Here is a 25,446-nt window from a genome sequence, read left to right as displayed (position 1 = left end):
CACTTTCAGCTCTTTTTATTGAGAGTAAACTTTGCACTGAAACTTTCATTTATAATTTTGGCCACACATCAAACCTTTCTTTTACCCAGCTGGGAATGTATCAAGTATAATCTATGAGAGTGCAATTTCATTTCTTCTGTTGTTGGCTGAGGGAGCAATAAATTATAAATCATTATGTGTGGAGTTTAAAATGACACACGACCATTTTGTGTGACAGCATCAGTCTGATTCCAAATGAAAAAACTGAATAATAAAACCATCGTTCTTCCACATGTTGCCTGTTAACAGCATGCTTGTGCAAAATAAAGACTCCAGATTGAATTTTTTACAGTCGCACCGTGTAACCTTAAAGTGTGTAAATCAACCCCATTCCTTAAATATGATCTCCAGCACCGACTATCTGTTCAGCACCTTCACAGTTTAATACACAGAAGAAAAGCTGTCATTTTAGGCTTTGTCACCTCAGATCTCACACTTTAAAAAAGCTCAAACTATTAATTATAAGTGATACCAGATGGAGTATTATGAATTGAATCAGTCTTTGTTCTTACACAGCATTTCTTTACATTTGTTTGCCATAAAAGTATAATCAAAACACTCCATTATTATCATTTCAGTCCCCAAAGCACCAAATCATATCTCATCACAGCAGGCAGTGTTTAATTCCCTTGTAAACATTATATTTGGGCTATAAAGTTTTTAAGATTGAGGCTGAACGACAACCCAGGTGTCACATTTTAAAGGGCCTTGTGAAATCAAATTTGCTTAAAGTTCATAGGAGGTGGAAACGGATTCCTTCAGACAGCCCTCGAAGCTGTTTTTGATTCAGTAAAATGAACAAAAAAAAAAATCAGACACTGCCACTGAAGATAAACCAGGGGTGCAACAACAAATTCTATATATCAGTGTATAAGAGTGGTGTGTTCTTCCATTATCTTTCATCAGCAACTTTGCTCAGCATGTTTACAAAAGCAATGACACTAATAATAAATACCAACAGAATGAACAAATAAGATCAAAACAAAAAAGGCACACAGACCCAACAACTCTGGTCTCAACTGGAAGAAATGTCACGTCTCTAGAATGAGAAATAAAGGAATAAAAAGGTTAAATTACAGTAAAAACCCAACCCATGTCGTCGATAGTAGCGATCAGTAGTGGGATAGATATGATAAAAACAATAAACGCTGCAATTAGAAAGCCTTAGAATTTGTTTTTATCTACAGTATTTCTTTTTAGGTTTGCTTTGGCTCAGATTTAATGTGCAAAACTCTTAGTGCGTACACTGAATTTCATGTTCACTTTAACAAGCAAATATTACAACATATTCAGTGTGCGTTACAGTAGTGTAAAATGTGCTAAAATAAAATGTTTGTAGTGTTTTAGAAGAAAAAAAATAGCCATTATTTTGACTTGTATGAAGACTGTACTGGAATGTAAAGTCAGATTTTTATCTACAGTTAAAGTGCTGCTGCATATTTTATTTTATTTATCTATTTAATTAAATCCAGTGAATGGAAATTGGTGCCTCTTGCGAAGCACTCTAAACTTGGGGTGTGGGAAGTACGCTATAAATGCAGATTCACATTATATTTACTGCAACTTTTGCTCTGAGGCCATGCCAAATAAAAGATGCAGCTTATATACTGTATATGGCAACACACTGTGGTCATCATTAACACCCTAATACAAAGATTATTAACATTCGGTCATTATTTTTATATGATATTAAAGGTGGAGTCTGGAGCATTTTGACAACAAATATATTGAATTAGTATTGCTGACTCCATCTTTAATTCATAATTTTTTAAGTACACTCTTCAGCATAAATGGCTTTTTTTCCCCCCTGCTGCACGCTCCGTTTTGATGAATTTAATTAACGACTGACAGCATTATTAAAATTCAGAGACAAACTTATTCTATACTGTTTGATGTATTACCTCATTTCATTTCATTTTGTGGTTTATGTGAGATTCGGTGCCAAAATTTGGTTTGCAGTCAAGAGTTTTGCAAACAAATACTGAGCCAAAGTGACTGTAAAATACTGCACACGGGATGATGGATGGAAGCTCATATCTGATACCGTCTGTATGTAGCAGCATGGTGCAGTGAGCAGCAAAAATAGATGGTTCAATCCCTCCTGAAAACAAGCACCCATTACTCTGCAGTGCCTTTGAGCAAGACACCGAGTCTCCACTAATTTTAAGGGCTCTGTGGCTGACTGACCTTCCTACGCAGGGGGATGAGACAATTTCTGACTTTTAAAGAATTATTACAGCACGCTGCAGTAGTGTGACATTTGTGCAGCAGACAGGTCACCAAAGGGAAAGAATCAGTAGTGTGTTGGCACTAACAAAACAGGCACAGTGTGCTTGAAGGTCCAAAAACCAGAATCAGGCCCTCTGATTGTACAGCACGCTAAACAGGCTCCAGAGGTTACAGCTATCGTCATATTTGGCTCCCGGAGCTCTGAACAGGCTCGTGGTTGGGTCAGTGTGTTAATCAAGTGTTGTTAGATGAGGCAAGTTTGGATTTCAGCATGATCAGCACCAAAACTTCACCCTGAACAAAACAGAGACGACGAGCACAAGAGGCAGGGGAATAAATAAAAGAAGAAAACAAAAAAACATGTCGCATTGTTTGTGTTATGATATCAGTAGCTTTTCCATTGATGTACTCGGTTTTAACCACTCATTTGCTTCAAGGTATAATGCCTGTGTTTAGAGCAGACGAAAAGCACTTAAAAATAATCAAACTGCGTATGACATCATCTTTACTGGACAAAGTCCGCAGGACTTCATGTCCTCTCTAGATACAGTATAATACAGACAGTAAACACTCAACCCCCAAAGACCTGCATCTTTTACAGAGGCATCACTATTAAATCTTTTATTTTCTATCAGTGCTTCACTCTCATTTCTCCTCTTTTACTTCCGTCGCTTGTGATCTGATCTCTTCCTGCACTTGGCTCAACCTTTCCTCTACATTGTTCCGTCACACCAGGTGTTCCTGCTCCTCCCACTCAGGTGACCGGTCCTCCTCTAACTGAAGGACGAGGTCCGAGTCTCTCTCCGTGGCCGGGGCAGTGTGTGCGGGACTGTTTCCACGTTGGGAGTGTGAGCACGGGTGTGTGTGTGCTTCGTCCAGCGACAGGTCAGCCACACACCCTGCGTCCACGCCCTCGTCTCCAGCGTCTCTGTTTTCCAGCTCCAGAGTGCTGGGCCTCAACGTCTTCGGGCCTTCAACGCCCGCAGCACCCGCTGGGGGACCTGCCAGCCCTCTGTCCACTTCTGGCTCGCCCTCCAGGGGCTGCCAGATCAGGGCGGGGGTCACCTCCTTGGAGGTCTGGCTCTCGGTCTCAGTCTCAGTGTGTGTGTCGGGGGAGGAGTCGGTTTCTGTGGTGGGCGGGGAGGGGATGAGAGCCAGGCTCTGGGGGTTGTTCTGGGGGTTTATGTTGTTGTTAAACCAGGCCATGATGTTGTCCAGCAGCTGAGCGCTGGCTGTGGGGTCCAAAGCCTCCAGACTCTGGGGGTCGCTGGGGGTGAAAGGGCCCCCGGGGGGAATCACCGGCGAAAGCAGCAGCTCCGGTTCGAGCTCTGGAGATGGGAGGCACAACTGGGCGGGGGGCTGGGGGTCAGACTTAGTGGGGCGGTTGAGAGCGTAGGCGGCGGGACGCTCTGCAGTGTAAGAGCTACTGTGTTCTGGGCAGGGGTTGTAAGAGCTGTCTGGTTTTGGGGCGCTGTCATACGTGGCTGCTTGTTCCCTGTTATACGAACTAGGATGGGCGGGGTTTTGAGTACGTTCAAGCTCGCATGAGGCACTGTGTTCAGCCTCAGCTAAATAAGCAGTGGAGTGGCAGTAACTCTGCTCTTTGCCGTCATAACGAGGGTCTGTGATGGTGATATGATCGAGCACATATGGGGTATTCAGTGCAGTCTGGTCTTGTCTGTGGCTGCAGTCGCTGTAAGCAGGTTCAGCGGTGTACGGAGCGGTGAGTGTACTGTGGCTGTATGTGTGGTGTGAGCACAGCTGCTCCTGTGTGTGTGTGTCCAGGTCATAAGGAGTGGTTATGTTCCCCAGTTTCATAAGGCTGTCTCCCAGCTCCAGCAGCTCTGCACTGAGGGAGGGAGGTGGGGGAGGGAGAGGGAGGGAGTTAGATATGGAAGGCTGGGAGGTGGAGTCTGTCCTGTTAGGGGGGCGAGGAGGATCCAGGAGAGAAGTGGGGAAGGACGAGCCTCTGGCTCCAGGAGGCCCCTCTGTGGCGAGAGAGTGCAAAGCAACATCACCCAGGTCTCCTGTGGGACCCGTCCTCCTGTCCTGTCCTCTTTCCAGTCCTCTGTCCAGCTCCACTCTCCCCTCCAGCTCCCCCTCCAGGCCTCGCTCTCTGCGGGACTCCTGCAGCGACAGCTGGATGGCTAGAAGGATGTTGGGGTCATCTTCATCGAGTGAGCCCAGCGCTCTTCTGCGACCCTCACTCCTCTCTGTGCCTTCTGAAACACAACACGTAACATTACAACAAGGACCGCTTTGTGTGGCTTGATTACAAATTGATCCAGGTGATCGATGCCTCCATGTGCTTTGACCGAACCAGATTGATGAAGCAATAAAGTAAAATCCCATTTACTGGTTGTCTGGTAAAGTGACAAGTCAAAATTTATAAATGGAATCAAGAAATGGAGCTGGATTAGGATTCCAGAAATGGTGTGAATATGTCACCATAAATCTATTCTCTGTTCTGTACAGTATTATATGCAAGTGAAGAGTAGTACAGTACAACACAGTAAAACAATTTCCCAAATGCCCCACACTGTATAAACACCCTTTTTTGTTATGTAAGGTTTTATATGAGGCTCTTATACAGAATGTTAAGATGTTTGCCAGACCTGAGTTGTCACTCCTCCTGCTGGTCTCTGGTGTGTTGCTGCTGCTCCTAAGGTTGTGCAGACTCAGCATGTCACCTCTGCGCCGTTGCCTGTGTCTGCGACGGTACTGGATGTCGGCATAATCCTGCAAAGAGCCATTCAAGTTGGGTTATTGTAAAGCTAAATCTATGCAGCTGTCTTGAGAGGCTATTTTGTATTGAGCAGCATCATAATAATAAGCAAAGAAAACAGAATTTAGCTCATGCATTGGCTCAATATGGCAAGAAACCATGGTCCATTACCTGTGACTGTCTCTCTCTTTGATCTCCTGCTCCCAGTACAGAGTGACGACTTCCCATCTTAACACAAATAAGCAAACTATGTCAGCTGCTGCCATGAGTCATGCGCTAATACAACCTCAGCAAAGGTTTAGGAAGTAGCATGAGCTAAGCATGAACCAAAAGGTTAGCAGAACAAAAAAAAAAAGTTAGTGTTTTTCTGTGTGGTGTGACTAAAGGAGTTTTTCTGTTTACCTCAGGGGAGGCAAAGCCAAGGTACTCCCAATCCCATGATCCTCCTGGGTAACTGAAATAATCGCACACACAAGAATGTTTGCTGACAGTGACAAACCAAGAAACCAAGTGTTGATGCTTAAACATTATCTCCCTGTCAGCGTCTCTAAGCAGTGAACTACATTTTCTATATATATGCATGTGTGAGGGCTTATTCGTACTTCCTGCGGGGCGGCTCAGGAGAGTCATTGGGAGCGACGCCACGGGCCACTGAAGCCAGGAACTCCTGCCTCTTCTGCTGCACCAAACGGGCTGCACTGATTATCTTGTGGCACGGCGTCCTCAGGTACGGTCGGTTGACCTTCTGGGCCAGATCCTCCACGACCATCTCCAGGTCGGTCTGAGAAGACAGAAAGTCAAGAACTCAGATGCTGACAAATGACATTCAAATTTAAAAAAGGGGATTCACAATTCACGTTCAATTTGAACTGCAGATAAAAAATAAGCTGAGCAAATTTGGAATATTCTTTATCTCCCAGGAGACTCGAGTGTCTGTGTTTAAGTGTTTGACAAAAGATGAAATGAACTCAAATGTTCAAATGTTTTAGCAAAGCTCTGTAGGAGTGCTGACATTAATTAACTACACTCAATATTTTGTATGCCTAAAAAATCATTACATCGCTCTCCCTTTGACACTAAAATGAACAAAGAACGTGGCTTAATAATGCTAAAACCAAAGCAACAATACTTCTTGTTTTTTAACACTGTTGAAAGTTGGTAATTGTATTGGTTGAGGAAACATCAGCTAAACAAAAGCTCTTTAATTTTAATTGTAAAATTAAATTACAAGCTGTACCAACACTTCACAAATCAGTTTAAATATTAACATTAGAAATGTTTTATGTTGAACACTGCATGTTTTTTTCAATGCAACACACAGCAAACAGTCAAAGGACCGTGGAGTGATTTCTACTGAATTTGATAACAAGTGCATTGGCTTAGACTTCACCTTTAATCAAATAGACTCCATGAATAAAAAAGTCCGACTGTGCAAATCATTTATTACTCCGCAAAGGAACAAGGTGGAGTAATGTGACGATTGGCGTTGGTTTTACCCTCTGTCTGTTAGCAACATTACTCAAAAACAGAATAAAGGATTTGGATGAAATTTTCAGGAAAAGTCAGAAATGACACAAGGACCAAGTGATTAGATTTTGGCAGTGATGCAGCTTACAGTCTTGACCCATGGATTTGTTAAAGATTTCTGCATCATTGCAAAATAGCGGCACTGCATCACTGTGACTATGACAAGTGAACGCTATGTCAGCTGCCTGCTGACGATCACATGATTGCAATCCTACCACAAATCCGCTGCCGTGGATCACAAATTTTTTATAGATTTCATCCGTCGGAAATCATAAAACGACTGAGCAGCCTTGACGGAGTACTGCGCTCTCTGAGTGCTTTTCTTATTATTATATTTGCCTGTTATGAAACCAGTTTTCCACATTAAAGACATTAAACCTCTTACTTCAAGATGTTTTATTGGACCTATAATGAATATAGGATGGTTTTATGTGTTTGTTTGCCTCGGTCTTTTAGAGCCTCGCCAGGAGATGATGATTATGACAATACCAAGACCAGCCCAGCCCAGACAAAAAAACAAAATACAAAAACTAATAGCCAAAGACTTGACAAGCACTACTTCTGTGTTTTAAGCAGTTTCGTTCTGAATGATCTAATCTTACAAGTACAAAATCATTTTGTAAATGTTCATCCTGTTTTTAGCTTTGCTCTTTTGAACATGCTGTTATTGTTGCATGTACTATATCACATACAGAATACATATATATATATATATATATATATATATATATATATATATATATATATATATATATAAAGAAACTGGATTAAATTTAATGAATACAGCAGGTTCAACAAATCCCTGGAGGGGCTTTCAAGTTAGACTTGTTCTTACAGAGGATGTGTACTTGACAGTTTTGTATTAGATTACCTGCATGAGCTCAAATATCTCTTTCTGGGTGCTGCCTTGCTGCAGGAAGAAGCCGTATGGATAAGAGCACTTCAATACGCGCCGCGTCTTCAGCAGCTCAGACACACCGTCCTCAATGAAACGTGTGTCTGGAGGAGTGCCTTCACCTGCAGCAGATGCACAGACACACATTTAGCTAGGCGGCATTATAAAGGTAAATAGGATTACTGTATTATGACCAAAGCAGGCCAAAGCTTGGGCTTGAGGTTTGAAAGACATGATCTATTTGTGTGTGAGCAATTTCAACAAGTACACTGTTCTTAGGCAAATGACTTGCAGCTGACTAGCAGCTTACTGAAACTCCATTTAGATGCAGCTCCTTTAAACAGGCTGAGATCAGAGCAAGACACTTACGGCTAATGAAGGCTCTGCTCAGCTGCTCCATCTTCTCTTTAGCCGTTTTAAGCAGCTTCTGCTCCAACTGACACACAGAAGGGAGAATACACACATTCAACACGTATGTAATGACCATCTGATTGCAATTTAAAATGTGATTATGCAGAGTTTATTACCTTGTAGCTGTGTTCATGGTTCTTGAAGCGAGTGTAATAGTGCATGAAACGGTCCAACTCCTGAAAACTTTTGTGCTTCTTTTCTGCCTGTGACAAAATGAAACTATTTCATTCAGGTGTACGTTTCAGTACGTGTGAGTGCATTGAGTGCTGCAGGGCATCTGAACATGTGCTTGAATAGTGTATTATGTGACTGGTGATGGAGTAGTTTCTGCAGGTGTAAATGTGAGCAGGTAAATGTATATTTGTGTGAATGTATTTTATATCAGTGAGCACCTGTATGTGATCAGCTGAGTGTGTATCTCTGCTCTGTGAGAATGTTTGTACCTCTACAGTCATCTCTTTGGATTGCTCTTCTAGCTGTTGGATGACCTCGTAGCGAGTGCAGCGATAGTAGCCTCCTGTTGATGAGCTGTGTTTCTTCCACTCCTCCAGACAGATCCAACAAAAGTCATACTTACACTACAGAGAGAGAAATCAAACACAGAATTAGTAACATTTAAAGGTCAAAATTCTTCTTTTTTAATGTATATAATCTTTACAGATGATGACATTGCTGACAGAGACATCGGTGTGTTTACCTTGGCACACTGCATGTGGTTGCAGCCCTCATTCTTCTGAATGGGAGACTTGCAATTGGCACACGGTTTGGAGTTGGTCAACAGCCATAAGCAGTTAGCAGCATCCTCATAGGCCTCACTCACGCCTGCCACTGTGGAGGGAACATGCACATTAAAAACATCTCTACTGCAGACACCCTTTACATTTGGCAAATATCAATGACCTCAACACCTGCCAGTATGCTATAAAAAATATACTGGACGCATCCTGGTAGGGAGCTCTGACAGCTGCTGTTAACTGCCTTATCATGGTGCCAGCTCACTGAGGTGCAGTTAAAACGATCCCTGGTAAAACTGAAAATTCCCGCAGAAAACAGGGCTGTCTTACACTCCTCAGGCTTCATCTCTGTGACTTTCTGCAGCCAGTTCCTCCACATCTGACAATCACAGGGCTCATGGGCCTCGCCAAGGCACTCCCTGCAGACAGGGAGGACGACAAACAGAGAGAAGTAGGTACAGTAAAATACAATGCAATGAATATACAGTACAATACACTAAGACTAAAGCAACATAACGATCGGCATTTTCTCCTTGAAAGATGAAAGTTCAGACAAGTGCACACAATGAAAACATATACTAATAATGAAGTATTGACAGTATAGTTTTCAAAATTCAAGATTTGTTAACCTCTTGACGCCTATTTTCACAAATTCACATCATACCACTTTCATTCAGACTGCAGCCGAGACAGCGTATCCATTCCCCCAATGCCGGTTTGTGCAGATTCAATGCGTACCTCGGAACCTTTTGCAAGCACTGGTTTCTCGTGGGACTGGTCGGAGTGGGACCTAATTATTATGTATCTGTTATTTTTATTATATATCCATTCTATGTGTACTAGACAAATTAACAATCTCCACTTATTTTAGCATAAACTGGAAAGCAAAAACACGCAAAAGCTTTCTTTAAATTTAATTGTAAATAAATTCAGGCATCAAGGGGTTAATGCTGTCAAAACCTGGGTGCACAATCGTAGCAACACAGCAGCCTCAGTCCAGCTGTATGTGACTATAAAATGAATGAAGGACAACATGTGTGGCTTAAATATTAAATATTAAACTGGTCTATACTTGAACAAGAGGCATGTGTCGGAATGTGCTCATTTACATGTCAATAAAATCGTGTTTGTACATATGTAGAGATGGCTGTCAATAGCCGTCTTTAATAAGGAATCACGGAGCTTACCAGCAGAAGAGGTGACCCTTGCCACAATCGACAGCTGGGGACGGCAGCAGGGGGAAGTTATGAGGGTCACTGTCCCCCGGGCCTGGTCGGGTTAGTCTCACTGCCCGCTCACAACGAGCTGCAGGACACCAACGGATGGCTGGATTGTTCTCCACAAATGCCTGCAACAGAGAGAAGGAGGGGACAAAAGTAAATGTCAGAGAACATACAGGGAATGTGAAGAGCAGAAGCAATTCAGCAAGGGGCAAGGGAAGGAAATTTTTCAGTAGGACACACCACTACTTGCATCTAAATGTACGTTGTGTTTCTACCTTGATGTCAAACTGTAGATATCGCTGGTCCATCTCTCTGGAAACCACACTCTCTATGACATGCACCGGCACCAGCTGGTAGCACTCGTACGCCGGACAGAAGATGTTGTGAGCGTCACCTTCCTGAATCTTTACATTGAGGAACCTGAGAAACACACACGCAAACAGATGAAAAGTGAAACACATCTGCATCATTGCGTACCGCAACATTTTACTCAGCACAAGTTCTGACCCTTACCCCTCCCAGCAGGCTCGGCAGAACTCGTGGCCACAGGACATGTCCACTGGGTCCTCAAAGACTGAGATAGAGCAGAGACAGATCCCACACTGCAAGGAGAAACAAGAGGTAAATTACATGATTTTACTGCCTAACAATGCCTATAAAGTTGCTATATTCCATTTGCTAGATTGTTTGTTACTACTTGCCAAGCCATTTTCATTATTATACATAGTGGAGGGACAAAAAACGCAGCTAAATCTACAGTATAATTGTTATAATATGGCTTGGTAAATTCTATTGTGCTTTGCGAGGACACACATTGTTGTAACATTGTAATTTACACCGGCATATATTTTGTCCACATATTTTGTTATATTAAATCTTAACAATTTGGCATCTGAACATTTTGAAAACGTAGAATTTTAACCTCAGCCTAGATTTGCAGGCAGACAAGTTGCACCTTCCTGAGGACCAATAGTGGACCAGAGGCTAAAGCTAGTGCACAAGTACAAAGTGCAGAATGCCAAATCATTGCTAGGAAGCTGGCCTATGACCCCCTTTGTTCTACGACGATTAGATATTAACCTTTTACCATCAAACAAACAAGACACTTGACACAAATTCAGTTTATTCAGTCTACTAAAGTAAAGGGGACACTGACAGCTGCACCGTTCACTACATTTAGCTTCCTATGTACGAGTACATTTTACTGATAATGCATGTCTTTAGACAGAATTTCAATATAAATATATATAAAGAACTGAATATTTCTTCCACTGCTCACCGTGGCCAGGCCCTCTTCTCCAGGTGTGAGGCAGCTGTCAGTGGGGGAAGTCAGGGTGAGTGTGAGGGGTGAGCGCGGGGTCCTCGGAGTGCGGGGGGAGGGCAGGGTGTCCCAGGCATTGTAGCCGCTGGGCGGAGGGGTGGGCATGGTGACGCCGGAGCGCTGGCAGCAGCCCTCCGAGTCAGACATCCAGGCTTCCAGAAGCTTTTCTCTGTCCCAGTCTGAGAGAAGCAGGAAGTTACAGACAATTTTAACACATATGTAGTTTTTCTTTTGAACACCGGCTTCTTAATGACAGTGCTGTTAAGGTTAGGAAAGATCATGAATGACTATCAGCTGTCTCTAAAAGACAAACTCGCACCGTGCGCTCGAAGCAGGGCCTCAGCAGTGAAGAGGGGGGCTTGCAGCATGTCTGCAGTTTCTACGATCAGCATGTCCTTCAGCCTGCGCAGATCCTGAATCTTCAGCCCCTCGTAAGGCTGAAAGCACAGACAAGGACAAATGTGAGGAGGAAACAGCTCAGGGGAAAAACTGGGTCAGAGGGAGGGTGAGGACATGAAATTGTAAGACAGAAAGAAAAAGAAGAAATCTGTATTTAAACAAAAAAACATGTAAAGTATGAGATTGAGATTGTTCAAGGAAGTGACAGTGATAATGTGAGAAGCGGGATGTGGGGCAGTGATGGTGGGGGGTTGGTTGTGGGAAAGGGAGATTAAGTATTAGCATGGATTTGGCTGCAGGAAGGAAGATCAAACCGCTATCAGTTGGCAGCAGCTACTGCTATACAGCTGTGCCGGTGCCCTCTGTTTAACTAGGACCCCGAGAAACAGGAAGTGAGGTGTGTGTTTGTGTATACATGTATTACTATACTTGTAAGAACTACTGTGAGTTGTTCTCTGTGAGGGGAGAATATGTAATAGTGACATTTTGATGATAAAATGGTGACATTTGAAAGTGAGCAGTAGGAATTTCTAAATGTAGCAGTGATCGGTCTTGTGCAGTATAGGGCTTATTATTCACATTATGTCACTTTTCAGTTCAGTGTTATTTAAATAGCGCCAAAACACACAGAAGTCATCTAAGGACACTTCACATATTAAGGTCAACAACCGACAAGATAAACGGCAACTTGACAAATTTAATGACTTCCTGGAAGCAAGTATTTTGCAACTTGGGACTTTCCTCTAAAGAAAAAAACCCTTTAAACATTAACAAACCAGCAGCAGAACATGTGTAGGAGAGAGTCAAAGAGAAGAGGAATTTAATCTGCTCATTTTGTGCACAAATACAAACACCAAGAGGCACACAAAATACAAAAGTATTGAACTAGCTGCTATTTAAGGTCATGCATTGGTCCAAACTGTTTATCTGTTTTCAATCTCATATTGGGTTAACGTGAATGAGTAAGACATTATACAACTGGTCTCCTCTTTGCTTTAAATGCACATAGATCTGCTGGATTGTCATTACTGTGTTTCAGGATCTCGAATCCTTGAAGAATCTTAGACTACCTTCATGCTGGAAGCTTTCATTTTAATCTTCCGAACCCCAGAACCCTCCAGCGAGTTTAAAAGGTGTGTTATCATTAAAAGAACTGCCGAGTTACACCATTTATCGGAGCCAGAAACTGTAAAAACAAGATTTTAAATTTCAAACAGTCGTTGGACTAATCATGTGTAACTTCTAGTTCAATCCAAATAAATTAACCAAATCTTAGTTAAAATAATTTTATTTCATCAAGGTAACTTCATCCTGTGTCTCATTTAAAAATTGGCAAAATATAAACCATTTGCTCTAATGAGATTATGTAAAAAAAATTCTTCTCAGCGCAACCATGAAGCCACTAATGAGTCAGCTGTGACCAGCAATCATGTCACAAAATTCAGGGCCTTTTCAGCTGAACTGCAGGCTTGTGTTTACACAGAGCAGATGGTAGACGAGCATGGGAACATATAAAGAGATCTAAGCGGTAAAACACTGATGGCATGCAGAGCCACCATTTCTTACCAGTATTTAATAACAAACACCTGGGGGAATTTGATAAAATGTTGTACCTAATCATTTCAAATGTTTTCCATTTGTGGTAAATAAATTATCAAAGAAATCCAGCTTTTTGTTTTTTTCTTTTTTGATAATTTATACCTTTGGTATAGGGCTGCACAGTGGCGTGGTGGTTAGCGCTTTGGCCTTGCAGCTAGAAGATGCCTGGTTCGCGTCCCCGCCTTCCCGGGTTTTGTCTTCATGGAGTTTGTATGTGTGGGTTTTTTCCAGGTACTTCCTCCCACATTCCATAAACATAATCAGGTTAATTGGTAACTCTAAATTGTGGTGTGAATGTGATTGTTTGTCTCAGTGTGTTACTCCACAGTGAAGTGGTGACCTGTCCGGGGTGTCGGCTGGGATGGACTCCAGCCCCCCCATGACTCGAGTGAGGATTGAGCGGTGTACAGATAATGGATGGATGGACCTTTGGTATACTGCACAAGACAGTTTTAAATTCTCTCTTTCTAGCCATGGTTGTGCTGGTTCCATACAAATTCAGAACTTTGTGTTGGAGAGAAAAATAAGCCCACAGCGAACAAATATGTCCTTAAAGTGCTTGGTTAAAACACATAACTGCTGCTGTATTAAGCTTTGTGTAAACTGCTCTAAAGTTTTAGGAATCCTTACCCAGATACTTTGGGAAACACTACAGACCTGTTTTAGTTTAAAAACTCTGCAGTTGTGCTGCAGTTTGGACAGCCAGAAAAAAAGCCTTCTGGAAATTATGACACAGACCTCCATGTTCACTTTCTGATTACTTCTGTTACTATGTTTCGTAAGGCTCCTACCACATGACTCTTATCTGGAGGAAAGCAAAGACGTCAGTCTCGACTACCAGTGATTAACACAGTATAGATAATGATTTAGGCTGCAGGTGTTGCTGACCTTGCTTATTCTAGCAGCTGTTGTGTGGTAACCAACCCTCCACTATCACCTATATTTTCAGTGTTGGTGCGGGTCATGGGTTTGCATTTTCAGATTATTAGAATGCACAGAGATTACTTCTGAAAGGATACCAAAACGTTTGCATGGACTAAGATGTAGCCTTAAAAACATTGCAAGTGGAAGTGCTACCATCTACCTTTTAACTTTCCCGTGATTTTTACTTATGCACAAGAAAAAGCAGCTGTTAAATGTGCCATTGGTGTGCCTTCATCATCATCATCCCCTCTGCAAATGCAAGCTGCTGTGCCGCACATGTCTTGTCCTTGACAATATAAGAGGATTACCTTCTATGTTTATAAAAGTTTAAACTTTAAATTCAACTAATTTGAAAAAATCCTGGCTTGCTTCTGCGTGAATTTGACCTTGGTGTTTAGTGTAGTCATTATGACAGGAGAACGCAACGAAGAAAAAGTCAAGGATGGAACAATTAAGTCACCTCTTGTGAAGAGTAAAGATGTGGGAGTCTGTATGACAAGATATTACCAACAAATCCCAACATTTAATACCTAAACTGTCATTATCGAAATCACTCCAAAATAAGCTGCAAAAGCTACATCTTAAAACTAAATTAATAAACACATGACTCAGTGTTTACCAAGCAAGATGACACCACCTTAAGGACATTCTATGCGAAGTGAATGTTTCAAAGACGCAACAGTGACTAAAAACCTTAAAAATAACTCAGGCCAGCAGGAAACCCCCCCCCCAGATCTCGTAACCATGGTCTCACCTCTTTGTATTGCAGCAGGTTGGTTTCACCATGTGCATCTGTGTTTGACTGCTGAGCTGAAGAGGAGGAGAAAACCATCTGCGATTCCAGGCTGAGGGCCAGCTCGGTGTGGTGGTGCCGCTCGGCGTGATCACATGGCGTCAACTTGTCCTCATCCTCCACAAAAAGGTCCGCCTCACTTTGGATTAGCAGCTAGAGGGACAAGGAGGGAGAAGAGAGGAATTGATAATGGAGATGAGCAAGAAAGTGAAGGGATTTAAATCGGCACACAACAGAAACCAACAAGGTGATGGTAGAAGAAGAGAAAAGCAATGTGTGAAAGCCAAGTAGAAGTAAAGTAAAAGGGATCAGCTTCAGTAAGAGTCAAAAGGCAGTAAAGCAGAGAAAGAGTACATCAAAAAGAGGCAGAAATGAACAGAAATGTGTTCAAACTTTCTTTTTTTAAAAAATCTTATTTCGGTTATTTTTCTGTGGCTGCCCATATCAGAATCCTGTTTATTTATCTTTCAATTAAGGAAACAAACTTTCGCTCTATTTCCATGAAAGCTATGAGTCTTTGCTAACAAGGAAGGAAGCGCTACTTGGATCTGACGAAACACAAAGCAGATACTCGTGATGCAAGAATTGCCATAATGTTGTTTATTTATTTTACTAGCTGTAAAATCTTTGGCAAATCCAATTACCTCAGCTCACACAGATCAGCCACACAGAAATGTTGCTCATCCTCATGTGAGTCAGAGTTTCAAAAGGGTCCACACAGACTCAGTCTCACCTCCACGCAGCTCTTCATGCCTGCAGCGGCAGCGTAGTGCAGACAGGTGCTGTGGTGGTTGTCGGTGGCGTTAACATTGGCCTTCTCGTACTGGCCTCCCTCCAGCCTGGCGCCGGTCCAGCTCAGGATCATCTGGCAACGGAGGGAACACACAAACAAACACACAATATTTGTGTGTCAACTTTGCTTAAAGCAATGACTTCATATGACACACTTTTAATGCACTGCCGTGTAAGTGTGTACACAACACTCTTTGTGTTCTTGCTCATTGTGTTTGTACCTGCAGGCAGTCCGCACGGCGCTGCTCATCCCTCTGTGGTCGGGCCAGTCGTGGTGACAGCGCTCCCTCTGGCAGCAGCAGTATCTGCGGGCCTTGGCACAGCACATGGAGGCATGTCTCATTGTGCACATTACGCTTGTTGGGGTTTCCCTCTTTGCTAAACAGGAAGGACCTATACAATGCAGACGAGAAAGAAGGGACTGAATAAAACAGACGGTAAAAGCACAAAATCCGTTTAAAGGAATTAAAAAATGACATTAAAAGAAACAGAAACCAGGTTTAAAACAGAGGGTGAAAGGGACGGTGGGGAAAAATTGAAGTATACTTAAGAAAGAGGCAGATGAAAGGAAGAAGTAGAAGAAGGGATGAGTGGAGATGACAGGAGGGTGAAGTATGGAAGCAAAATGCACAGTGAAATGAGTGTCGGTAGGCAAGAGGAACAGTAGAGAGAAGGAAGAGAAGCAAGATGGCAGAGTATCGACTACTTCTGTTTAACATCTCTGAGATAATGGACATGCTGGCTGACGGTTGTGTGTGCGCACACATACACACAGCAGGTGATGGATGAGCCAGTCGCACTGGGAACAAGGCTGTGATTGCAGTTCTGTTTAGTAAATAGTTTCTCTCTGCTGTTTGTCTGTCAAAACCTCCATTTACTGATTACCTTTCCGCTCTTTAATTTGGCTCCGCATATTCTGTTTTTCCGCTTTTAAAGTTTCATTCTCCATTTCTGTCATTTTAAAAAGCACCACCACTTTTTTACACCTTCATATCGCAGCTGTAAAGCTGCAGAGGAAAAAAAAAAGATTCTTTTTGATTAGCGGCACAACATTAACAGGAGTGTATATGGAATGACATTCTCTCTAATACAAATTCAATAAAAGAAGAAAATAATAGGGTGTCACAGGATTTACAATGGTTGGAACACTGATTGAAAAACTGCTGTAAAACCTCTCCCAATCTAATTCTTTCTGGACTGAACGAATTAGAGCTTGAATGTTGTCTTAGTGCGCGGCGCTTCAGTCTTTTCTTCTACCGCTGCCCTGGTTTTCCACTTTTGACCCTCTTATCCACTCTGCCACAAGCCCCTGCAGCTTCCCTCTAATGACAGCACACTGCCAATTCACCAACAAAGCAATAATCACTAATTATTCCCTCAGAACCCAATACAGCCCCCCATCCACACACACATACAAGCCCCATGTTCAAGATGAATGGCACTAATATCAGTCTACTAGAAACAACAGGCTGGGGGAGGTCACATGATTTGTTGTTGTCGTGAAGCACCAAAGCTGTTCAGATCGTACTGACGAAGGCAGGAAACGTCAGGAGATGGTTAAAACTGTACAATTTGCTCTGAAATTCTAAAATAAGTTTGTTGTGTTTAACTAAAAAAGGAATTGGCTTGAAGATACTCAATGGCTCCGAAAGAAAAACAGAGAAGGAAGTTGCTGTATGTTGACAAAACATCCGTCATGGATTTGCTTCTTCAAACAATAGAAAACAATTTCTTCACAAAGAGGAACCAAAGTCGGAGTTATTATTTACATATTTCCAAGACCGTCTCAGTTGTTGTGGAGGAAGGGTTACACTTCCTGAACTACACCCATTTTCCAGTAATAGGTCTACTTGTGATTTTCCAGTTCGCACAGCTCATGGGATTACTATCCAATCCAACCCACAGAGACGACTCGGAGAGAGCGAATACACATGTACAGTTACACGTTAAAAATAATCTTAAAAAAAAACTGACTCTGCATCCACCAGCCCACGCCTGCCTTCTCCGAGTCTTTATTTTGTCTGAAATTTCTCGGTCGTCTATCTGCTCGCCTCTGTCCAACTGAACTGCTGGAACAAAGCAGCATTTCCTCTGATACTTATCAGGAGCAGAGCGCAGTGTTCAGCACGCCTCCCTGGCCCATTATAGGTTAGTAGGAAGGAACACAAATAGCACACTAATTGATTCACTGTGTTATATTCTCAGACTCAGACACATTAAGCAGTTGTGGAGTCACAGTTTCCCCCCTCAAAACACACATGCCTGTGTGCACATGCAGATGCACAGATAATTGACTGGCCTTTTCAAACAGCTTCCTCTGAACCCCTCCCCTCCCTGTAATCATGGAAAGAATGGGCAAGAGAGAGGAAGAGTGCGAGGAGGAGGAGATGAGGACGGCTGTTGAGTCACTGAATCAGCTGTGTCTTGGTTATGGCCAGCAGCCTGATTATCTCTGCAGGAGGTAAAAAAAGACACACTGGTGTCTGACTCGCCAAACGCTTTCAGTTTGACCCCTATCTTTCAGGTTGTGTGAGACTTAGTGACTCTCCTTTATGGCTTTTGTCTGCCTGTGTTTGTTAACTGTCCAAGTGAGGATGTGTGTGTCTCTGCACCTGTTTAAAGCAAGCGTGCATGCAGTGAAACTCCTAACAGCAACAATAACGAAGCAGTTATTTCAAATCTGTTAATACTCTTAAAGAGGTACTGCAGTGATTTAGCACTGCACTTTCATTAAGCAGAGAGACTCACAAGAACAAGATTTAAAAGAATGGTTAAAACCCAGAAGAGACAAATCCTGAAATGCTGGATCCTGCTATTTCTAGAATGCATTGTTTTTTGCCTTTTGTTAGGCCTTCTTTGCCTCCTAAATACCCAAACCAATCTCAACTTCCCAAGTTTGAAACGCACATTTTTATTGAAATTTTTAAATCTGACGTTCAATTTGAGTCAACCCTCATTTATTTATTCAGACTGTGGAAAGCTTCTTCCAAAATAGAGCTCAATCTATACTGATTTTTAGGAACTAAAAAAGTTCCAATATTGATGAAGCAGCTGATATTTTAAATTTTTTTCTTTATTTTCATGACTATTTACATTGTAGATTCTCACTGGAGGCATAAAAACTATGACTGAACACATATGGAATTAGGTAGTAAACAAAAAGTGTGAAATAAGTCAGAACATTTTAGATTCTTCAAAATAGCCACCCTTTGCTTTGATTACTGATTTGTGAACTCTTGGCATTCTCTCAATGAGCTTCATGCAGGTAGTCACCTGAAGTGGTTTTCATTTCACAGGTGTGCCTTGTCAAGGTTAATTTGTGGAATTTCTTGCCTTCTTAATGGGGTTGGGACCATCAGTTGTGTTGTGCAGAAGTCAGGTTGGTCCACAGGTGACAGCCCTATTTGACAACTGTTAGAATCCATATTATGACAAGAACCAATCAGCTAAGTAAAGAGAAACAACAGTCCACTATTACTTTAAGAACTGAAGGTCAGTCAATCCGGAAAATTGCAAAAACTTTGAATGTGCCCCAAAGTGCAGTCACAAAAACCATCAAGAGCTACAACCAAACTGGCTCACATGAGGACCACCCCAGGAAAGGAAGATAAAGAGTTACCTCTGCTGCTGAGGATAAGTTCATCCGAGTCACCAGTCTCAGGAATCACAAGTTAACAGCAGCTCAGATTAGAACCATAAAAACCATTAGATGAGAAAGTGTGTCTAAACCCGAAATACATATATAAAGCCAGCAAATGTATTTCACAATCTAGATAGCAACTTACTGTGAAGACACAATCTGATTTCACACCACCTACTCAGCTGTGATGCATACTCTGCTACATGTGCTACAGATAGTACTGAGATTATTACAACCCACACAAAACCATTTCTAAATTACTTGAAGCATCTTTAAAAAAATTATAATTCAAAAATGTTACATATCAGGCTACGATATCAATATATCTATGATGGGCCAATACTGGCTACTCCAGAATCACAGAAAAGCATTATACGATTGCTGTCAGAGGCTGAGTTTTAATCCTTACGACAAGTGCTCTGAACATAATCTGTAAAAATCACCACCTGTAACATGATTAATAAGTGCACAATCGAGTCACTGATCATTCTTTTAATTTTATTTTGCAGTTTTATACCCTCCAAAGTAAGTGCCGTTGATGGTCTAATTGCTTTTGATTTCCACGGTTCCTAATGGCTAATGCTCTTTCCCCATGCCCTGTAAAATCATTTACATAATATGACAGTATACGCAACAGGCCTCTACACCGAGTTCCCTGGCTTGCCTTAAAACACAATTACCGTACATAAATGGCGATTCTCAGAAATCATTTAAATCTCAGGACATACTGCTAATTGTTATTCAATTTAATATGACTCACTGCCTTTGCAAATGCATTGGATAACTGCTTAACTACATTACAAACCGGAGCTTCAAAAATGACTGTCGGGTTTAATCAAATTTTTCAAACAAATCCAGACCATAAAAGCCGTGTTTTACCTGAGCAGGCGCGTCATGGCGTGGCGGCATACGTAGTGCAGGGGTGTGTTGTGCTGGTACTGCTCTCCATACGATGCGTTCGGGTCCAGGCCGTCCCTGAACTGAGGGTTGCCCTCGTACAGCTGCCAGGCCAGGGCCTCGTCACCACTCACAAGGGCCTTGCGAAACTTGGTGGCTGTGTTGCCCATTGCTTCAAGCTTGCCAAGGGCCACCTAAAGCGAGCTGTGGCAGATGCCCGTCTGCCAGCCTACACCTCTTTCACTCTCTCTCTCTTCCTCCTCCTCCTCCTCCTCCTCTTCCTCCTCCCCCGTTCACCACAGGTCACAACTTAAAGCAACATGGTTCAGTGTTTTCCTTCCCTGCAAATGTGAAAGAGAGAGAAGATTGATTAGAGGAAAATGGTGGTGGAAAGAGGCACACAAGAAGAGGAAAGCATTAGGAAAGAGTGAGAAAGAAAAGGCAGAAGTTGGAAAGTGAATAAGTAGGAAAAAAAGGGTGGAAGGAGAGAGAGAGCTTCAATCAGTCGGTCCATCTATCGATCAGCTGATGTGCAGCTGCACAGTGAGGATGTTATCTTACCGGAAATAGAAGAGGAAACAGAGGGACAGAAGACAGAAGCTCGAAAAACAGAGATAATTATAAAGAAAGCGGGCGAGAGGGGAAGGTTAATGATATCCAAGCCATCGATTTGTTAGTCAGTTGATGAAAGGCACAGTCAATATTACCACAGCTGGCCACTGTGAGTTCAGTTACGTTGCACTTGTAAAGAATTTGCATCCATTACACTGTTTACATGTTTTTCTGCTACTGAGAGTCTGAGAGTGTGTTAAACCATGCAGCACTAATAGGCTGGGCTAAAATCAGTTTTACTTTGCCTCTCGGGCGCTAAACTAAAGAATCACAAGAATCACAACTATGGGAGCTGCAGCAGAGTTTACTCTCCCAGCAACAGCTTAGAAACCTACTACAATCTCACATTTTATCAAGATTACCTTCCCATTCTTTCCAACTGGCAGAAGCAGAAGCATTTTAATACCAAAAAAAAATAAATAAATAACAGCGTGAAGAAGGGTGTCAAATGTTGGTAACAAAGAAACACACACTCTTTCTTGTCGTACATTGTACATAATCACTATCTTTACCAATGTGTTCTGCTTCATTTCCTGCGTCTTCTTAACCACCTCTCCTTCCTTTTCTTTGACAGTTTGGTCTGTCTTTAACGCACACACAGCACTACATCCTATAATGAGTGCATGTGTCTGTGTGCGTAGTGGGCTGTTGAGGGTATCATTACAGTCTTCATTCTATGGCCATCTGTCTGGCCTTCACAAAGAGCCTCTTTTAGCCCGGCTACAGTTGGCCGCTGGCTGGCCGGGCTCTGGAACATTTGAATAACGTGGCAGGCTGCCTCCCCTCTCCTGCCTCCCATTTCTATGCGGTGACAGACAGGGACACAGACAGGGAAAATACACACTGACAGACAGAGACATAAGGGCTGCAAAGAAGCTGCTACCACTGGCGAATAATAGCCAACATTTTCCAAGTTGTGCTCTTGTGATGCATGCAGCAGACCGGCACTTGTGTGTGTGCGCCTGTGTGTGTGTGTGTTTGTATATATCTGGAGGCAGGGTGGGGATGATGGCGGTGGTGGTGAGGAGGGGGGGTTAGTATAGTTAATAGGTCAGTCTGTCTGCTTGGCTCTCTGTTTTGTGCACACTGGTTTACTTCCAGTTCACTTCACTTCTCTGCATATCTCCCTCTGTCTCTCATACTAAATAAGGACAGGAAGTCAGAACATGAGGGAACTTTGGTATTCCTGAGATCACAAGTTGCGCTGTTTGCACTTGGCAGCGACAATGCAATTATCTACAATTATAAAATCTCATAAGCTTGACCGCCATAAAGCGATTGGGGCGGAGTTGAGGCATCAGAAATGTTTCGCCACTTATCACCTGGACGCTCGGTCTCAGCTCCAGCCAGGAACAGAGGTATGTTTAATGTTTGAAAATCAGCAGTATTGAGCTTCAATCACAACACAGGGCTACACAAAACAGGCCTCTGGGATATGCGGTCTTCCCCATTTTAGGCAATGTAATAATTGTGACTTTATGACACATGAGCTGAAGAATCCCAAACACGTCTGATGATTCCCGTTAACAAGAAGTGAGGTCATGGCATTTCCCAAAAACCTACTCGGCATTACACACATTTAATCGAAATGAAGCAACACAGCATTTTAAAGGCAATATCGCAATGTACAGCCACATTTGGATGTAAAGACAGTAATTCACTACTATTCAGTAACTTTTCAAAGACTGTTTTTGAGTTTTAGACCTTAGATTTAGTCGGATTATGGTTGCAACTGACATTTACGCTCAATAGCAATAAAGTGAAACTAGTCTTTGGTCAGTAAAATGTCTGAAAATTGAAAAATACTTTCCTAAAGCTGTAAATGATGCCCCTAATTAGTACTGTTTTGTCTGGACAAACCCAAAGAATTTACAGAAAAAGAGCTTGAAAAAATGGAGAAAGGTAGTTTTAATAGGCACATAAATGATAATATTCTGCTGGTTGACTAATGCTTTAAGATCTAATGAGAACAATCATTAACAGCAGTCCCACCAGGGTTTTAATCTGAGTCTCAGCTGTAAAATAAGTTCAGCTATGATCACCTACAGCTATGACTGACTTTACTGAAAGAAGTCCAAGCATGGACATCTCAGTCCAACCTGCCAGCACCTTCAAAGTCTAATCTAAAGTTCCCTCTGTGTTGCTATCACTAATAACGTGTGTGCAAAACAAAAGGACACCCACTGCAGTTATCAAAACTTGCTGTCAGCTGAGACACATCAGTGAAAGTCCGCTTGGGTCATCGTTTGCTGCCGTACAAACTGCTGCGGGACAAAGTCTGCTTGTCAAAAAGCCACATTAAACTTATGAGTCAACGGCTAATGATATACACGCCGCCTCGATAGCACTTCGCCGAAATTAGCTAGGTCACCGTGTATCAGCTAAATATCCAGGTCAGACCTCGTGTGGTTAGCGCTCAAGTGTGTCAGCACGAAATGGAGCACAAAACAAACAGCAGCCGACTTCTCTGTGCGTGTTTTCTGTCCATGCGGCCCCTTTGGTTAAAGCTCCTTTGTTCAACACACTGACAGTCCGTGTGAATTACTAAAACCCGAGCCGGGGGAGAGCGGCTGCGAGAAGGAAAAAAAACACGGTTTGGGGTTTTTAACGCTCTACCGGGTTGTGACGGGCGCCGTGAGGGAAACGTTACCACCCAAAGCTACCTTTTCTGCGAAGCTAGCAAGCCGTGTCCCTCCCTCTATCTCTCTCCCTCTCAGGTTAGCGCGCCGTGTTAGCCTCAACTGCCTCCCCTCCAGCGGGGCAACATCACATCTCCGCTACTTACACGGTCCTCTCACTTGGTCACTGGTCGCACATTCGGACACTCGCGTACATTCAGGGCCATTATCTTGTGGCTGTCATTCGCATCCGCCGCTGCCGTTCCGCTGGACCATCCTCTCTGCCACCGGAGCCGGCGGGGACGATGATGATGATTATGATGCCGCTGACAGCGGAGGGGCGAGACTGACTGCTTCGCTCCCCGAGTGTTGTTGTTGCTGCCAGAGAGAAGAGGCCACTGCGCATGCTCGGAACCAACTGTCACACTCAGGGCTCTCACCTGATTGGTCGGCCGCCTGGCCTCTAGTGTTCAACGTCCAGCGAGTTCATTCAATTCAGGTTTCTAATTTCTTTTAGTTATTTTATTTTATTTGATTTTAATCGTTCTAATAGACGGTTTTATCATCTTATCACCACTGCAAAAGAAACATTATAAACAGTATGGGTATAAGGGTCGATGTATAATTGTGGGACTTTTTGTAACCTAGTTGACAGCTATCATAGTTGACATTTTTGCTGCTTTCAGGCATAAAATCAACATTTCTTTTATTCTAACTAAACACAACATGGCATTTTTACAGAAAGATTCTTGTAAGTATTATATATACAAATGAGAAAAATTGAAATTGAAAGTTATTTACAAAGATATTGTAGTAAACCTGTTCCACACTTGACCCACACACTACTTTATATTAAATAACTAAGAAAGAGGAGAAAGTACATACCATGGAGTCCTGCCAGTCTTTTCTTCAGGAGGAAATGACATCATGTGGAGCAGGTCATGTGATCTGGAATTAACACACTTCCTTGAGAGGTGTTTTTGTAATGGGTGACTTAGTTGAAAGTGATTTCTCGGATGCCAGTTACAATTTGTTATTTTTCATGTAATATTTGATTTATTGCCAAAAAAAATCCGTCATGATTATCTCAACGTAAGGTGGAAGCTATTAAATTGGGACGGTTAATTAGTTGACATTTTAGTGATATGCAGTCATTTTTATTAGTAAATGATTGTTTCCACAATAAATAATTATGGAATTTGTAAAGACGTGATCATAATGAACATAAAACCCCCCTTTTTTTTTACTTTTAATAAAAATGTATGCAAGATATATCCCATGGACTTCAAAAGTCCCTCAATTATATATTGACATATAAATAGTATGTTACAGAATGAACAGTGGTATGACGACACTGTCTGTATAAATATAATAGGTGTAGATAACAACATTTAGATGGCAGAATTAACAATGTGTTTGAATCATTTAAAACACATTAGGCACCAGTTTCTGTTCTTTATACACACTCTGCTTTCCCCATCTGTCTTACTTAGACTGACTTTATTCATCCCTGGAGGGAAATAAAGTCGCTACAGCAGCATGGATATGCAGTAAAGATGTAAACAATAAGACAATAAAGAATATTAGGGTACAAAGTGAAGGTAAAATAAAATCAGAATATAGAAAATATAATATAGCAAAAAATAACAGAATATGCAAGAGTGATACAGAAATGTGCAAATGAGAATGTGCTTGGATGTGTGAATGACATAAGTAGGTGCAGATGAGTTTACAGATATAATGAATGACATTTAGAATGTAAAGTGTCCAGTATTACAACCTGGTTTTTGTTTTTATCACAAACTTATAAGGTTCAGTGTCGACACCTCTTTTATAAAAATGTTTTATTGAACCTGTTTTAACTTCTGCTTACATGTGCAGGTTTGGCTCACTTACCCTGAAATACAAGAACGTGTAGGAAAGAATTGTAAAAATAAGTAGAAACTGACCTGTAATATCTCACAATATACAGACACTGAGCCATAAAAAGGCCCAGTTAGTCCTGACTGACATATTATTTAATTCTATATTATATTACTCATTTTAATCTATTTTATTTTGTTTTATT

General features: G+C 42.1%; 1 protein-coding gene across 5 annotated transcripts; it reads right to left on the bottom strand.

The window, feature by feature from the left end:
• LOC111563777 (ankyrin repeat and IBR domain-containing protein 1-like) lies at positions 1 to 23,767 on the bottom strand. 5 transcript variants are annotated; one of them, XM_023263027.3, is made up of 21 exons: positions 23,546 to 23,767; positions 20,131 to 20,489; positions 15,833 to 16,004; positions 15,553 to 15,684; positions 14,781 to 14,972; positions 11,424 to 11,541; positions 11,063 to 11,283; positions 10,297 to 10,385; positions 10,059 to 10,203; positions 9,748 to 9,908; positions 8,891 to 8,979; positions 8,524 to 8,654; positions 8,270 to 8,404; positions 7,943 to 8,029; positions 7,785 to 7,851; positions 7,392 to 7,537; positions 5,596 to 5,774; positions 5,396 to 5,447; positions 5,165 to 5,221; positions 4,884 to 5,007; positions 1 to 4,487 (listed from the first exon to the last, which is right to left on the bottom strand). In XM_023263027.3, the coding sequence occupies exons 2-21, from the start codon at positions 20,316 to 20,318 to the stop codon at positions 2,995 to 2,997; spliced, it is 3,978 nt and encodes a 1,325-aa protein (XP_023118795.2). In that variant the 5' UTR covers positions 20,319 to 20,489; positions 23,546 to 23,767; the 3' UTR covers positions 1 to 2,994. The 5 variants fall into 5 exon arrangements, with proteins under 5 accessions (XP_023118795.2, XP_023118794.2, XP_035800709.2 ...); XM_023263026.3 differs by having other exon boundaries at positions 1 to 4,490; positions 23,546 to 23,766; XM_035944816.2 differs by lacking the exon at positions 5,165 to 5,221 and having other exon boundaries at positions 1 to 4,490.
• Positions 23,768 to 25,446: the final 1,679 nt, after the last annotated feature.

This window comes from Amphiprion ocellaris, chromosome 15, assembly GCF_022539595.1.
Source record: "Amphiprion ocellaris isolate individual 3 ecotype Okinawa chromosome 15, ASM2253959v1, whole genome shotgun sequence".
Lineage (NCBI taxonomy): Eukaryota > Metazoa > Chordata > Actinopteri > Pomacentridae > Amphiprion > Amphiprion ocellaris.
This window is presented reverse-complemented; position numbering and strand designations above follow the sequence as displayed.

What these genes read in the sequence shown, in the direction of transcription:
- LOC111563777 (XM_023263026.3), bottom strand. Translation starts at nt 20,318, where the DNA reads ATGGGCAACACAGCCACCAAGTTTCGCAAGGCCCTTGTGAGTGGTGAC. An exon ending in GCCGTGCGGACTGCCTGCAG is followed by an intron (nt 15,685 to 15,832) that starts GTACAAACACAA and finishes CTCCGTTGCCAG; the next exon opens with ATGATCCTGAGCTGGACCGG. An exon ending in TTGGCTTTGCCTCCCCTGAG is followed by an intron (nt 5,222 to 5,395) that starts GTAAACAGAAAA and finishes ATTTGTGTTAAG; the next exon opens with ATGGGAAGTCGTCACTCTGT.